Source organism: Caretta caretta, chromosome 1, assembly GCF_965140235.1.
Source record: "Caretta caretta isolate rCarCar2 chromosome 1, rCarCar1.hap1, whole genome shotgun sequence".
NCBI classification, from domain to species: Eukaryota; Metazoa; Chordata; order Testudines; family Cheloniidae; genus Caretta; species Caretta caretta.
The window spans coordinates 21167211-21184032 of record NC_134206.1 but is presented as its reverse complement, the minus strand read 5'-3'; the positions used below and the strand labels follow the sequence as shown (position 1 = coordinate 21184032).

The window sequence follows — 16822 nt, the reverse complement described above, 5'->3', positions numbered from 1 at the left end:
ACAAAATGAAAAGAAAGTTGGCAGTGACATTTGGAATGTGATGCCAGCTTCAGAGCAAGCATGCAAAGGCAAGGTTTGATTTGAAGTTAATTAAAGGTGTAAATACAATTGGTAACGGGCAGTTAGTGGATATAAAGAGAAGGACTTTTAAGGAACTAAGGTCCAGATCCTCGAAGATACTTAGGCACCTAACTCCCATTGGTTTCAGTGGGTATGAGGCACCTAAATACCTTTGAGGATCTGAGTATATGTCATAAGTGAGCTTACTGGGCTGAAGTTTCAGAGGCCAAAGCAATGGGTGAGCTCACAGAGTATGCTGACATCTTTAAAGGGAGAGGGAGATTTTTCTCTGGGTGCCTGCGAAAGAGTGTGTGTGTTAAAAATATTAATAAATGCATTTATTCAAAATATAGAAGGAAGTAAAATGTAGAGGCATCTTCCCTCCAGAGATATCAAGACCGATATTGTTTATCATTTCCTGTGCTTTTGGAAACCTGGGTAATTTCATTACAAATGGGAGAAATGTTAGTGAGAAGTAGTAGCAATATAACTTTGGGCTGTATAACGTACAAACTGTACAGTACAGTGGCTCTCCAATTCTGACTGGGGCCTCTGGATGCTACCATAACAAATATAAACTAAGGTTTCAGAGGAACAGCCGTATTAGTCTGTATTCGCAAAAAGAAAAGGAGTACTTGTGGCACCTTAGAGACTAACCAATTTATTTGAGCATGAGCTTTCGTGAGCTACAGCTCACTTCATCAGATGCATACCGTGGAAACTGCAGCAGACTAAGTCACCCTAACAAATGGAAACGTTATTCTGTTGATGGTACCAGAATCTTGTACATTGAATTCATTCGTGACTTTTAGTGAATGTTTATACTGTGGATTTGGTTGCTATCAAGTCAAATTTACCTTCAGAATTATTAGAACATAGGAATTGCCAGACTGGATCAGATTCAAGGTCCATCAAGTCAAGTTTACTATCTGTGACAGTGGTCAGTACCGGATGTCACAGAAGAAAGGTATTGCAGAGGGATTATCTCTGTCAAGTTGCAGTGGGGGAGGTTTAGGTTGGATATTAGGAAAAACTTTTTCACTAGGAGGGTGGTGAAACACTGGAATGCGTTACCTAGGGAGGTGGTAGAATCTCCTTCCTTAGAAGTTTTTAAGGTCAGGCTTGACAAAGCCCTGGCTGGGATGATTTAATTGGAGATTGGTCCTGCTTTTGAGCAGGGGGTTGGACTAGATGACCTCCTGAGGTCCCTTCCAACCCTGATATTCTATGATTCTATGATACCACAAAGTCTTTCTCCTTCTTATTTGGGCTAACAGGCTATTCAGATAACGCATTCTGTGCAGATTAATGATCAGTGAAAATCTTTGTAATCTGAGAAGTAAATACTTTACAGCCTCAGATTATTAAAGGTTTTTTATTATTTCAACATGTACAATAAATATATTCTTGGTGAGGAGTTAGGCTTGATGCATGGGGTTAAACACGAAAGCTTAACTATGCTGTGTAGGAAACATATATCAGAAGAATAAAAGTTAGAAGAGTGTATCTCATTTTTAATGCTATGATCAATTATTATTTATTTGTATTACAGGAGTTCCTAGAGGTTCTGACTGAGACTGGTGCTAGGCACTGTTAAACACACAGTAAGAGCCAGTCCCTGCCCAAAAGGGTTAAATCCTGGCTTGATTAATGTCAGTGACATTATCTGTGGTTTAAACAGACAAGACAAAGGCTGGCAGGGAAAACAGGCACAGGGGGGTGAAACAGCTTGCCCAAGATCACGCCGGCAGTCACTTGCGGTAGAGCTGGGAATAAATACACATTCTGAAGGCTCTCTGTACTTAAAAAGATAAAGTGTACCTCCTAGGTTCTCAGCCTGGATGGTCACGAGCCCCCTCCCTTCCTTTATACTTACATGCGGGGAGGGACGGGACCATGGAAACTACTTTCTCTTGTAACATGAGGATGGGGTATGGAAAAGGCTAGGAAAATTATAAAATGACTAGGAAACGTGGGAGCATGTGAATGATCAGTGAGGATCCCAAAGCAAGTAGGTATTCAGCTCAAACAGGATAGAATTTAATGGCCTAATCACAAAGCATATCACTTTTCCATTAATGGCTTGGTCCTGCAAAGTGCTGTGCACTTTGGCCCTGATCCAGCAAATCATTTAAGCTCATGTGTAACTTTAAGCACCAGTGGTCCCAATGAACTGCACAGGAAACTGACCTGGAGTCAACGGGACTCTGCATGGGCTTAAAGTTAAATATATACCTAAGTGCTTTGCTGGATCAGGGCCAGAGTACTCAGCACCTTGCAGGATCAAACTTTAAGGGCTCAATTCATTGTTGCAATTCACTAATACAGGGTGGGTGGGATTCTCATTTGGAACCCTTTTGCACTTTGCTGTGGTGTGCAGAGCAACAGCGAATTGGGATCCAAACTCCTTAGTACAAGGTAAAAATGATGAACAGAATAGGGAGGGCATGGGAGCCTGAGCCTGGAGTAATGAAAGGGCTGTTGTTCTTCCTGACTAGTAGAAATAAGGCCAAAGAAAGCAAGTACATCGCTTAGCATGCTGTGGACCACACTTCATCCTGTCTCTTCCATTTAAAACTCATGCTCCAGTGCTCTTTTGTATATTCAAATAATAAATACCAGGCTTCAGGGAAAACAGTCAGAATTTCTATATCTTAGGTACTTAAGCTGACCAGATAGCAAGTGTCAAAAATTGGGACAGGAGGTGGGGGTAATAGGTGCCTATGTGAGAAAAAGACCCAAAAATTGGGACATCTGGTCACCCTATAGGTACTTACCCAACCCCCATTACTGTAGTATCTGAGAACCTCACAATCCTTAATGGATTTACCCTCATTACACTCCTGTGAGGTAGAGAGATGATATTATCCCAATTTTACAGATGGGAAACTGAGGAGCGAAGTGATTTACCCAAAGTCATGCAGGATGTCTGTGGCAGAGCAGGAGATTAAACCTAGGTCTCCAAAGTATGTTAATCCCTGGTCCATTCTTCCTCTCTAATCCAGGATGTACATATGGTGGATGCTTGTTTTCTTTAAAACAAATCTATGTACCCTCACAGAAGTAAAAACCAAAGTAAAAAGGATCCCAACTTTGTATTTATAATAAAAAAGAAATCTTAAGCTATCCAGCAAAGACAACTGCCTCATAGACTTTAAGGTCAGATGGGACCATTGAGATAATCTAATCTGATCTCCTGCACATTGCAGGCCACAGAACCTAACCCACCCACTCCTGTAATAGACCCCAACCTCTGGCTGAATTACTGAAGTCCTCAAATCATGGTTCAAAGACTTAAAGTTACAGAAAATTCACCATTTACACTAGTTTAAACCTGCAAGTATCCCATGCCCCATGTTGCAGAGGAAGGTAAAAAAAAAACCCAGGTCTCAGCCAATCTGACCTGGGGGAAAATTCCTTCCTGACACCAAATATAGTGATCAGTTAGACCCTGAGTATGTGGTCAAGACCCACCAGACACATATTTGGGAAAGAATTCTCTGTAGTAACTCAGAGCCCTCCCCATCAAGTGTCCCATCTCCAGCAGTGGGGAATTTTTGCTATTGGCAGTCGCTGATGGGCCGTATGCCATTGTAGGCAGTCCCCTCATACCGTCCCCTTCAGAAACTTATCAGTCTTAAAGCCAGGTTTTTTGCCCCTACTGTCCCACTTGGAAAGCTGTTCCAGAACTTCACTCTTATGATGGTTAGAAGCCTTCATCTAATTTCAGGTCTAAATTTATTGATGGCCAAGAGTAAAGGGAGAAAAAGAATGGTTTACATAAATTGTATAAATAACTATACTACAATGATAGTATCATACGCCCTCAGAGATCCAAGGCATTCAGCTGACAACTTGACACCTGAGCTGTACATTTTGTATCCAGACAAAACCTGTTGGCTGGAACCTCCTCTGGTGTAAATTGACATAGCTCCATTAAAACTGTGCCACATTTACACCAACTGAGGATCTAGCTCCTTCATTCAGTAGTCCTTGCTTATACTAGCTTGTACTGATTTGACATATCCTTTTCAAGCTGATATTTTGTCTTCTAATACTTTTCCAGTGTCTTTTTAAAAACAAATATATCGTTGTAGTAATCATCTTGAAAGTGGAGTATTAGGGTTTTAGGCTGCTTTTTTTTCTTGTACAGTCTGACAAATGTGTGATCCTTTGCCAACCAATCACCCATGTTACTGACAGTCACTCTTTCACAATGTACCAAACGGGGTTACAGGTGCATTATTTTAAAAATCTAATAGCAGTGCTTATGAAAGCTTTTATCATCTTGAAGCAAACATTGATGAACCTGCATAATACTGGAGAGCAAAATTTAATACCTGCTGACAGAAAGAATTAAGATCTCTCTAATGGTGCCAACATTAGATAAATTCAAACGAGTGTAGGTGGGGTTGGCTAATATTCATGCATTTCAGTGGTGTCATTTCCACTGCTATATAGTGTATCAGCATTTCCATCAGAATCTATTTTCAGGTTTGGGTTGGTTTGGGTTTTTTTACTGCTCTAAGCTAAGTCTAAGCTGCAACCTGTTATACAAGATTAAGGATGAAAATAATTATATTTTAATATTATAAAGAGTCTTAACTGTTTTTTGTGGGAGCTGCAAAATTCTTATTCTTGTGTTTTCCGTTGCTATGCTCTAATTTTATAACTAAAAAGCAACTTAAGCAAAATTAAAATTTTCCTACCACTAGCCTGTGTAGTAGATTTAGCTTGGTGGATGTTATAGGTGCCTTGGACCTCAAGCACCAAAAATGGGTGCTTGGAGTTAGTCTCCTACATTAATTTTTAGGCTCCTAAATAAAGGGCCCTGACTCTTGTTATTGGAAAGCCTCTAGGCAGGCTGGCATATATGGTAGGCTGGGGGGGGCTATGCCTCCCCAAACAGCCCAGCGTGGCCCTGCCCACGCTCTGCCTAGAATGCCCCCTCCTGCCTGCCCTTTCCCCTTGGTCCCAGCCCAGACATGCTGGCTGCTCCTCTTCAGGGAAGCGGGCTGGGGCTGGGACTGGGGCTGGGGGGGGGGGGGCTGCTGGCGCTGGGGCTGCCTGCCCTGTGCTGGGATGGGAGGCTGCGGGAGGGGACTTGTGGGGACATGCGATGCCTGCCTGGTGCCCGGGAGCTGAGGCGGGGTCTGGCAGCCACGGGGAGGGGGAGAGGCTCTGGGCTCCGGTGTGGGAAGGTGAGCAGGAGGGGTGATGCCAGCCCGGGACTAGCTTCCCCAAGCTGGCAGGTCACCTGCTGCCCATGCCTCTAGGGAGCACAGGAACTTCAGATATGAATCACATGCCCCTTTTCATGGAGATTTTGCTAAGTCAAAGTTGGCAAAGTGTAGCAGTGCATCAGATAGTGATGTGCTGTGGTTTTCTTCTTTCTTCAAAGGGCCACAAGACTGTGAATCAGCCTTTCACTGAATGTATTTTTCCCTTTTGTCCATCTGTCACGACCTTAATTGTCTGAATTGATTTTTTCCAGAAACTTCATCACATTACTCGCTCATATTCAATTTGTGATTCACTATATCCCCCAGATCCTGCTGCCTAGTCAGTTGTTTCCCATTGTGTAGTTGTGCATTTGATTTTTTTGCTTCCTAAGTGTAGTACTTTGCACTTGTCTTTATTGAATTCCATCTTGTTGATTTCAGACCAATTCTCCAATTTGTCAAGGTCATTTTAAATTCTCATCCTGTCCTTCGAAGTTCTTGCAACCCCACGTTGGTGTCATTACAGATTTTGTAAGCATTCTCTCCACTCCATTATCCAAGTCATTAAGGAAAACATTGAGTATAACCAGACCCAGGACTGACCCTTGGGGACCCACTAGAGATGTCTTCCCAGGTTGAGAGCGAAACATTGATAACTACTTGATATGAAATTGGTTTCATAAACATCTACATTTCTGATCTTATTTCAATTAAAAAAAAAAAAAGCCCAGCAAAGCCTCACATATACTGTGTTCTTTATTCAAATCAAGCTGGGGCCTGTAGTTTGATCCCATGAACACCTAGCATGTAGTTAGTAAATATTTAAAAATCATAACATCTTATAAGCATCTTCTAGGAAAAATCAGAATAAATTTGCAATCAAATAAAACAATTTCAAGTACCGGACCTTGATGAAATGTCATCCAAAACTCAATGAAGTCGTCTTCATCATCTGACCATCCCATCTAAGTATCAAAGGTGTTGGTGTGCAAACTGCAAGTAATTTGATGCTGTGCTACAGAGAGTCATCTTTTTTGATCTTCATTTCTCACTCTACAGATTGGAGTCTAAATATAGGAATTCCTCCCACATTTCAGATGCAGGATCTGTGTGGGATTGCTTTGTTAATTATTAAAGGAGAAAGCTATGATAGAAGCTACTCTGGTGTAAATTATTTCTTTTCTTGACCTAATCCAGATGCAAAGCACCAAAACCTATTGACATACACCTTGAAATATAGTTTAACATCCTTGTGGGTGTATATAATGCTTGTGAAAAGGGCCAGATTGACAGCCCTGAGACTGTCTCTGTTTAGTAGTGGAAATGCAGGCTCCTTTTTTTAATTGATTTTTTAAAATGTACCTTTCATAGATATCAAGATGGTTTACCATATAGGAAGGTGCACATAATGAGGTAGAGAAAAATAAATAGCTGTAATAGTAATAAAACCAAGTTAATGGCTTGACAGAAACAAAACAATTTACAAAGTGAATCTTGACCAGATTCACCAAAGAGAAAATGACCTAATCTGAGTCATATACAAATCCTAGATTAGGGGTAAGATTTGCAAAAGCACCTAAATCGCATTTTCAAAAGTGATTTAGGGCCAGATTTTTGAAGGTATTTAGGCACCTAACTCCCACTGACTTAAAATATCTGGTCCTCCAGCACTTGGGAGCCCAAGTCCCATTGATTTGCAATAAGACTTAAGCTCCTACATGCTTAAATCACTTTTGAAAATGAGACTTAAGTCTTGTCGGTGCATTACTTTGGTCCGCAACAGAGGGGTTTCAATTTGAGTCAAGATTTCTTATAAAGAAAATAGGGTGCAAGTGAGAAGAGGATCTGCTAAATTATGAACCTGAAGGAACAGCATGATCTGAAAACTTGCTCCAGTAGTTTGTACATAAACAAAAGCAATGGGTAGGGTTGCCAACTTTCGACTCACACAAAACCAACACCCCTGCATTGGCCCCTGCCCCACCCCTCATCCGAGGCCCTGCCCCCCTACTCAATCCATCCCCCTTTCCTCTGTCACTCACTCTCCCCACTCTCTCTCACTCACTCGTTTTCACCAGGCTGGCTCAGGGGGTTGAGTTCTGGCTGAGGGTGTGAGGGCTCTGGCTGAGGGTGCAGGCTCTGGGGTGGGGCCAGGGATGAGGGTTTGGGGTGAAGGAGGGGGCTCCAGGCTGGGGGGTGGAGCCGAGGGGTTCGCAGTATGGTAGGGGGCTCTGGATTGAGGCAGGGGGTTGGGGTGTGGGAGGGGTATGGGCTCTGGGCTGGGGGTGTGGGCTCCAGGGTGGGGCCAGAAATGGGGGGTTCAGGGTGCTAGAGGGGACTCCGGGCTGGAGGTTGGGATGTGAGAGGGTGAGGACTCTGGCTGGAGGTGTGGGGCCAAGGATGAGGGGTTTGGAGTGCAGGAGGGAGCTCTGGGCTGGGGCTCAGGGGTTTGGATTGCGGGAGGATGCTCTGGGCTGAGGCAGGGGATTGAGGTGCAGGGGGGTGTGAGGGCTCTGGCTGGGGGTGCGGGCTCTGGGGTGGGGCTAGGGATGAGGGGCTTGGGGTGCAGGAGAAGGCTTTGTGCTGGGATCGAGGTGTTTGGAGGACCTTCAACAACTGTACATGGCGATAGTAATTTCTATATAATTGATAGAGGTGTTGTGAGGATTAATTAATGTTTGTACATTGCTTTAAACATGTAAAGCTCAGTATAAGTATTATTGATATATTTTAGTATTAAAATCAGTCTTTTCTTTTGCAAGTATGTAATACTGGGTTCTGTGTTTGCCTGGCTGTCCATTGTAAATATCCTGTTTAATAGGAAGTCTCTGAATTTCGGGGGAAAAAAACTTCTTAGTTTTCTTTAGCAACTCCCTTCAACTCTGGGTTGTATTATGGCTCAGAGGCAATGGAGCAGTGGAGAGAGGGAAGGAGTTAGCAGCTGGCTGTGAGTATGGTGGAGTCTGGAGGAATTATGCCTGCTTCTAAGAGCAGCAGTTGCTGCATTCAGTCCCATACTAAAGATGTAGGGTCCAATTCATTATTGCCCTGTACCTTGACCAATGCAAAATGGGTATAAAATGCTACCATTCTAATTGGTAGCATTTTACAACCAGTTTGCATTCACATGGCACTAATGTAAATAAGGTGCAGGGCAATGGTGAATCAAGTCCCCAGTGTGTGCACACCCAAGCATTGTCTTTCAGGTAAACTGGGCCTCCAGTTCAGGTAAACTGGGCCTCTGCTTCAAGGAGTGTGCAGCATGGGAGGGCCCCTTGGTGTTCAGTGCTTTCTGCAAGGGTAACTCCTCTGGGGGCAGAAGGGGTTCACTGCATGCTTTGCCCCCCACTGCACCCAGGCAGGGGCACTTTTCATGGAAATTCCATAGTCAGTGTGGACAAATTAGATCCCCAGGTATTTCCTTGCTAAATGAGATCAGGAGGGGAGGTTCTCCACTGCACAGTTCCACTTGAAAGAACTTTGGAAACTTTCTTTATTGCTTCTTCACGTGTTTGTTCAACTGGTAATTTTAATATACCTTGTGCTCCATTAGCAAGGTAATTCAGTCACTGAGAGGAAGGATGGTCCAGTGGGTATAGTGCTAGCCTGGATACAGTTACCTGGTCTGCCACAGGCTTTGTGTGTGCCCTTTGGCAAGTCAGTCTCTCTGTGCCCCAGTTCCCCATGTACAAAATAGAGATGACAGTACCTTGGTGTTATGAGTGGTGAAGTGCTCAGATGCTACAGTAATGGGGTTATATACACGCTTAAGATAGATAGGTCATGTGACCATGATTCTAAGAACATGTCCTGGATTTATTAATCTTAACATTCATTTGCATTTACCAATTGTAATGCAGCTACAATAGAGGTTTGTTTGTTTTTTCCGTCATCAGAGTACGCTCGATTTGAAGCAAAAATCCATGATCTACGCGAGCAGATGATGAACCACAGCATGAGTTCTGGGTCTGGCTCCCTGAGAACCAATCAGAAGCGGTCACTCTACGTCAGGTAGGCACAGAGTGGTTTTTCTGATGATCAGTGTGAGCAGCCTCTCTACCATGTGGTTTGGAGAGCTGAGGGATATAACTGAGATATGTATCATGATGTGAGTTTACATGGTTAAAAATGTATCATGCAGTGAAATTAATATAATTTCTTGATGCACCTATATTACTAATGCTATCATTCCAAGGCTATTTTTAAAGAGCAGTAGAAAGAGTTGTAGCAATTTTTTAAGATGAAAACTTTCACCATTTGATAACCCACACAATATCTGAAAAAACAGATGAGCTTTTCTGCATACTAAAGGTCTCAGGTCAAATTCAATTGGACTGGGCACCATTCAAACTGCCCCTGCCACAAGGAGCTTATGGCCTAAGAGGCAGGAGGAAACCAGATGATAACAATTATATAGGATGTACCCAATTCTTAGCTAGGCAGTACTAGTGATCACCGCTTTACCTTTGCCATAGTCATCCTATTTCAGTAGCCATTATTGACCAGAGGACTGGGATTCACACCTCTGACCCTAGCAAGTTTTGCTGTCAGTCCCTCATTTTGGCAATGGAAAGTGTACTGCTAAAGATAAGCATGTGGGGCTTACTGCCAAATATTTTAATAGGACTCCTACTTTTTTAGGCCTTCCACTTCTAAATTCTTTCCTCATGCTGAGCATACCATTTGAAATTCTTGACAATTGCAAAGTACAGGAAGGCAATATGTCAACCTCCAGGCAGTGACAATTAGTCATGACGGGGAGCTAATTCAGGTGGTAACATTGCAGAGATCCAATTAAGGCTAAATCCTAGATTTTGTTGTTATGCCTTCAGCATGAGCTGAGAGGGCAGCAAAGAAGGAATTTAAGCAAGAGGGAAATACTTAAAGTAGCAATTGGTGGTCTTATTGCATTTCCCAGTGACAGAACCCCAAAAGGCACTAATTGGCACTTCAGTAGAGAGGTCAAGGACTGAATGGGGATTGAGATGGAACTTCTCTCATATCCCCAGAGGTTGATCTGTCCTGACCAGGATGGAAGTGTCTTGAATAGGCAACAGGTTTAAAACAAACAAAATGAAGTATTTCTTCACACAGAGCACAGTCAGCCTGTAGAACTCATTGCCAGAGCATGTTCTGAAGGCCAAGACTATAATAGGATTCAAAAAAGAACTAGATAAGTTCACAGAGGATAGGTCCATCAATGGCGTTCCTAACCTCTGTTTGCCAGAAGCTGAGAATGGGAGACAGGGGATGGATCCCTTGATGATTACCTACTCCATTCTTTCCCTCTGGGGCATGTGGCATTGGCCACTATTGGAAGACAGGATACTGGGCTAGATGGACCTTTCATCTGACCCAGTATGGCTGTTCTTATGTCAAGAGTACAGGTCTAGCTGCACCTCTGACCCATCTCTGGCCTTTCTCTTAATACACAACCACTGGTGTCAGGACTCCTGCATTAACTTGTCCTTTCAGTGAAATCATGTGATTCTCCAACTCTTAGACCAGGCCCTGGTCTACAGAACCCTGTGTATCTACTATACTTACCAGTGGGTCCAACTGTGTTTGGTACTTGCAGTTCTTCCCTATGGGAGTCTGTGACCAGTGGGAAATATAGTGACCAGACAGCCTTCTTAAAACCATAGTATTGTTTAATCTGAACAATTGGAATAAATCTTAACAAAAGAGAAAAAGGACTTTAAAACAATACATAGTCTATGGCATATCTATTCTACCTAATGGCTTACCATCCCCCTGAAGCCTAGAAAAGCCTAACTACTTCAAACATGCTAGCAAGTGTCTTTGTGTGTCAGTCTGTTCCCCAACAGAAATTGTCTCTCAAACAAACACTCCTGCCCTAGAGAGACATGCACCTTTTATCCAGCCAGAAGTTCTTTGTCGTCTTAGTTTCCTGAATTTGGCCTGCTTTCCAAAAGCAGGATGTCAAGCCAGTCTCCCTAAAGTCATTGTCCATTCCATTATCTTGTGACAACTCTCAATTGTTTGTTTGTCTTACCTTGAATTATTGTTTTGAATTCCTGTTTGTTTCCCAACATCCCTGTTGATTAAACCCAATACACCCAACAGTAAAATTCCCAATATAGTATCCAGAGATTATTACAGAATAGCCCCATGTCTGCCACAGGAGACACCTTGGTGGGTCAAATGTGGGGACATTTTTAATGTGATTACCAGTACAGCACTTGTTCTGTAAATAGAGGACTTAATTCTGCTCACAATCCAGCACCTTTCACAAGCATCAACTTAATACACATGTTTTTTAAAAATCAAAACTTTTCTTTAAATACAGGTAGAATACTTCTACCTGGAAAGAGATTCAGAAGCCCAAGGTCCCCACTGGCAGCACTTGCAGTGTAACTGACTCCATAGCCTCTGAGTAAACTTGTTCAAAAGCACCTAAGTGCCATTTTCAAATTGATTTAGGCACTTAGGAGCCTAAGGGTATGTCTACACTACGAAATTAGGTTGAATTTGTAGAAGTCAGTTTTTTAGAAATCGGTTTTATATATTCAAGTGTGTGTGTCCCGACAGAAAATGCTCTAAGTGCATTAAGTGCATTAACTCGGCGGAGTGCTTCCACAGTACCGAGGCAAGTGTCGACTTCCGGAGCGTTGCACTGTGGGTAGCTATCCCACAGTTCCCGCAGTCTCCGCTGCCCATTGGAATTCTGGGTTGAGATTCCAATGCCTGATGGGGCTAAAACATTGTCGCGGGTGGTTCTGGGTACACATCGTCAGGCCCCCGTTCCCTCCCTCCCTCCGTGAAAGAAAGGGCAGACAATGGTTTTGCGCCTTTTTTTCTGAGTTACTCATGCAGACGCCATACCACGGCAAGCATGGAGCCCGCTCAGCTCACCGTCACCATATGTCTCCTGGGTGCTGGCAGATGTGGTACTGCATTGCTACACAGCAGCAGCAACCCATTGCCTTATGGCAGCAGATGGTACAGTAGGACTGGTAGCCGTCATCGTCATGTCCGAGGTGCTCCTGGTCGCCTCTGTGAGGTCGATCAGGAGCGCCTGGGCAGACATGGGCGCAGGGACTAAATTTGGAGTGACTTGATCAGGTCATTCTCTTTAGTCCTGCAGTCAGTCCTATTGAACCATCTTATGGTGAGCAGGCAGGCAATACATATTGCTAGCAGTCCTCTTGTACCATCTTCTGCCGAGCAGCCATGAGATGTGGATGGCATGCAGTCCTTCTGCACCATCTGCTGCCAGCCAAAGATGTAAAAGATAGATGGAGTGTATCAAAACAAGAAATAAACCAGATTTGTTTTGTACTCATTTGCAACCCCCTACCCCCTGTCTAGGGGACTCATTCCTCTAGGTCACACTGCAGTCACTCACAGAGAAGGTGCAGCGAGGTAAATCTAGCCATGTATCAATCAGAGGCCAGACCAACCTGCTTGTTCCAATAAGAACAATAACTTAGGTGCACCATTTCTTATTGGAACCCTCCGTGAAGTCCTGCCTGAAATACTCCTTGATGTAAAGCCACCCCCTTTGTTGATTTTAATTCCCTGTAAGCCAACCCTGTAAGCCATGTCATCAGTTGCCCCTCCCTGCGTCAGAGCAACGGCAGACAATCGTGCATCTGAGTTGAGAGTGCTGTCCAGAGCAGTCACAATGGAGCACTCTGGGATAGCTCCCGGAGGCCAATACCGTCAAATTGTGTCCACAGTACCCCAAATTCGACCCGGCAAGGCCGATTTAAGCGCTAATCCACTTGTCAGGGGTGGAGTAAGGAAATCGATTTTAAGAGCCCTTTAAGTCGAAATAAAGGGCTTCATCGTGTGGACGGGTGCAGGTTTACATCGATTTAATGCTGCTAAATTCGACCTAAAGTCCTAGTGTAGACCAGGGCTAAGTCTTATTGAAAGTCAATGTGACTTAGGCTACTGATGGCAGATTTTCAAAGAAATTTAGGCACCGAAAGACACCCTGGGATTTTCAGTGGTCCCTAAGCAGGTGAATCAATGGGAGGTAGTCACCTAATCTGCTTAAATGCTTTGAAAATCTGGCTAGGCACCTATCTGCATCTTTAGGTGTCTTTTAAAATCTGAGCCTAAGTGCATAGATCACTTTTGAAAATGGAACATAGGCTCCTAAGTTATTTAGGCCCTTTTGGAAATATTACCCTCTGTCTTAATACGCAGCTGTTGAAATAAGATCTGTTGTTTTTAAAATCACAATTGGAAACAAATAGTTTATAATTTTGTAAAATGGAGTTTGATTAAACAAAAATCTCCAGTCGTCATCATGGTGAACTCACAGTAGCCCAATACTCTTCTGATGTCTTTTAGCCATATATCTAAATATCACTTCCCATACCACAAATACAGATCTGTTCTTTTATTTCAGAACTGAGCAGAAAAGCCTCAACCATAAAACCTCAAGAAGCTCCGTTCATTTTTAGTTGCATAAACTCATGCAGTCAAAGCCAAGAAAGCTGGCTGTGTTCAGCTCTACTAAAAGTGTACTTGATAAGCACTAAAAGAAAAGGAGTACTTGTGGCACCTTAGAGACTAACCAATTTATTTGAGCATAAGCTTTTGTGAGCTACAGCTCACTTCATCGGCTGCATAAAGTGGAAAATACAGTGAGGAGATTTATATACACACAGACCATGAAAAAATGGCTGTATTTTACATATTATTGTTGTTTGTTTGGAATGTGGTAGAACCTGCAGGCCACAGTCAGGGGCACGACCTCCATTGTGCTAGGCACTGTTGATTCAAATATATGGTCGTTACTAAGGTAGTTTGTGTCTTTATCAGGTGCTGAGGCAGTGGGGTGGGGGTGAAGAATGACATGGCAAGCATGCATGTTCTCTGAGATTTCGATTTGTTGGGGACATTAAGGGACCTTTGTGAGAAGTCTGCAGTGTAAAAGAATACTGTAATAATGTTCTTGAAATTCAGGCCAAGTGCATTTTAGATGATCATTTTGGTAAGCATCTGTGCAGTGTGGGAAAGGACAAGATGCTGCTAATTATCCTAAAAATGTCTATGTAGCAATTCCCAGTTATGATGGAAAGTTAATTATTCCATTTTTCTTCATTTAAGATGTTGCAGTTTTGCTGTTCTGCGTTGAATACGAGCTTGTGTGTGAGTGTGTGTATTTTCAGCTTGAAATGTTTTCGCATTGGAGTTTTAATTGGAATAAATTTCATTGGTTTAGACAGTGCGTGGGTACATAAAGTAATTACGTTGTAGATAAAATTACACTGGGAAAACCAGAAGAGAGGAAAACAAGTTTCTCTTAAATTGAGAATTATTAAAAAATAAATACAACTAGTGCACCAGCAGCAGCTGGATAGGAAGTGTGGCTCTTCTGCCCTTCTTGTAGAAAACTCTGAGAGGAAAGGTAAAGTCTGTGGCAGAAGCCATGTAGAGTTTCCAGCAGATCATTCCAATTGGCATTGAGTTTGCTACTTTCATCATGGAATGGGCAGTGGGTTCAAACCCTAAAACTTGCAGATCCTCCACCCCCCATTCCCCCACTCCCTCCCCCACCCCCCGCACACACACAAGACTTGGGGGAACCACGGGATGCTGGGGTCTCCATACCAATTCTGGAGACTCCCTGCCTACCATTGTCTCTGGAAGCATGGCTCCATCTGGCTCCTTCACCTTCTGCTACCCCTAAAAATGACTTCAGGAGGGGTTCTTTAGTGCAGAGGGAGGCGTGCAAAAAGCTAATACAGCCTCAGGCTCTGTGAAGGTTTGTGTGGATTCCTCACAGAATCCTATTTGGCCCCACCCTCTCTGAAGATCCTCTGTCTTATGAAGGTAGCTGATCCTCTCCTCATGCAGACAGGGGAATTAGACATGCTGATGCTTGGCACAGTCCAACCCCCTAAATAATTGGAACACATTTAGTCATTAATATTAAATGAAGTGTAAAGAATATACAATATGAAGATAATGGGTCATAGGTGCTAGAACTGCATTTCTCCCAGCAGTTTAAGACTAAAGTGTAGTCTTAAAAACTGTATATACTAAGAATAAACCAAGAGAGAGAGATTTACATAAGGAATTGTGTAACCTTTTGAATTCCTATGTTTATTTTTGGTGGTTTGTATTCTTTTCCTGCTCTTTATCTTAGTCATTTTAAAGAGCCACTGCTGCTTCATCGAAAACATTCCGCTTCAACTGTATTTCTGACTATAAATCATATGTTCTGTGTTTCTCTTTATCTGTTCTCTTTAGTAGTGGCTTTATATAAAAATACTGTCATTGTTTCTTAAGAAATGATCTGTTACTGCTGCCCGTGAAGCACTAATCCCTTGTTTGAGATATTATCAGAATGTCCACAGCAACCAACTGCAGGGCCACAAAGAGTATAATAAGACTCTAGGTGAGGATTGAAAAATAGAAGATGATTTACTCTTACTTTGTCATGTAAATCACTTCAGTGAGAAAGAACAAGGGAAAGAAAAACAGAAAATATGATGCCTGTGGAGGAACTGATGTGTAATGGGCTAAATAGTGGTTATTTATAGCTCCTTTATTGCCTGGCTAAGGTTAATGGATTTGTTTTGGATCAATTTGCTTTAATTAGAGTGCTGAGACAAGGTTCTGCCTTTCACCGTTTTTATTTCTTAGCAATTCAATTGCTAGCTCACAAACTCTTTCATAGGAGGGTAGATCAATAAAGCTAAGCATTGTGCTATATACAGATGACTTTTTAGTATTGACTACACTCTTGTCTTTTGAACTCAGAGGTTAAAACACTTGCTCTTGCAAAATCATGTACATTGGTTTAAAACAGCTGCGCTGTCCACTCCCCGTTCTCCAGAGTCACTCATGGGCTGTAGAATATGGCAACCTTTTGGAGGACTAAAATATTTAGGAAGTGAAGTTCCTTGGTTGAAAGGAAGCCAGCCAGTGGAATTTTAGTGTTAATGGTCAAGCATTGGAGGGATCTGCTAGTATAGACATGAAGAAACTATGCCATTAAATTAATAGATGCTCCCAAATTGTGTATGTATACTAAAGTAGATCAGTGCAAGATTTTCAGGACATATAGGTGGGCATGTCAGAACTATACATCTCACTGCAGCCAGTTGAAAACTGGGTGTCAGAGGGAGCATACCATGCCAAAGAACCTGCCTTCATAGAATTGTCTCTCTGATTTCTAGATGAAAGGGGTTCAGGTAAGTTTAGAATACACAACTACAGTACTTTCCAATTCTTATATATTACAAATTGAACCTCTGCAGAAAGGTCTGTAACTAAATATTCTTCTTCAAGTGCTTGTTCACGTCCATTCCACATTAGATGTGCGCGCGCCGCGTGCATAAGCGTCGGAAACTTTCTCCCTTAGCAGCTGCCAGCAGGCCCCCTGGGGGGCGCCACTGCGCCGTGCATATATACCCCTGCCGGCCCGACCCCCTCCAGTTCCTTCTTACCGTCCGTGGCGGCTTTGGAACAACCTCTCTCTCTCTCTCTCTCTCGTAGAAGAGCAGTCCCTTAGCCTTTAGAGAAGCTGTTATCAGTTAGTTTATATACAGATT

The 16822-nt window shown here is 42.9% G+C and overlaps 1 protein-coding gene across 24 annotated transcripts in view; it reads left to right on the top strand.

Moving 5' to 3' along the window:
* DLG2 (discs large MAGUK scaffold protein 2) overlaps positions 1-16822 on the top strand; it is a 1511004-nt gene that overhangs the window by 1356074 nt on the left and 138108 nt on the right. For all 24 annotated transcript variants that reach the window (XM_048840921.2, XM_075126424.1, XM_048840889.2 and 21 more), the window contains one exon: positions 9179-9293. In XM_048840921.2, the coding sequence (XP_048696878.1) occupies positions 9179-9293 (115 nt within the window). The remainder of the gene's footprint in view (positions 1-9178; positions 9294-16822) is intronic.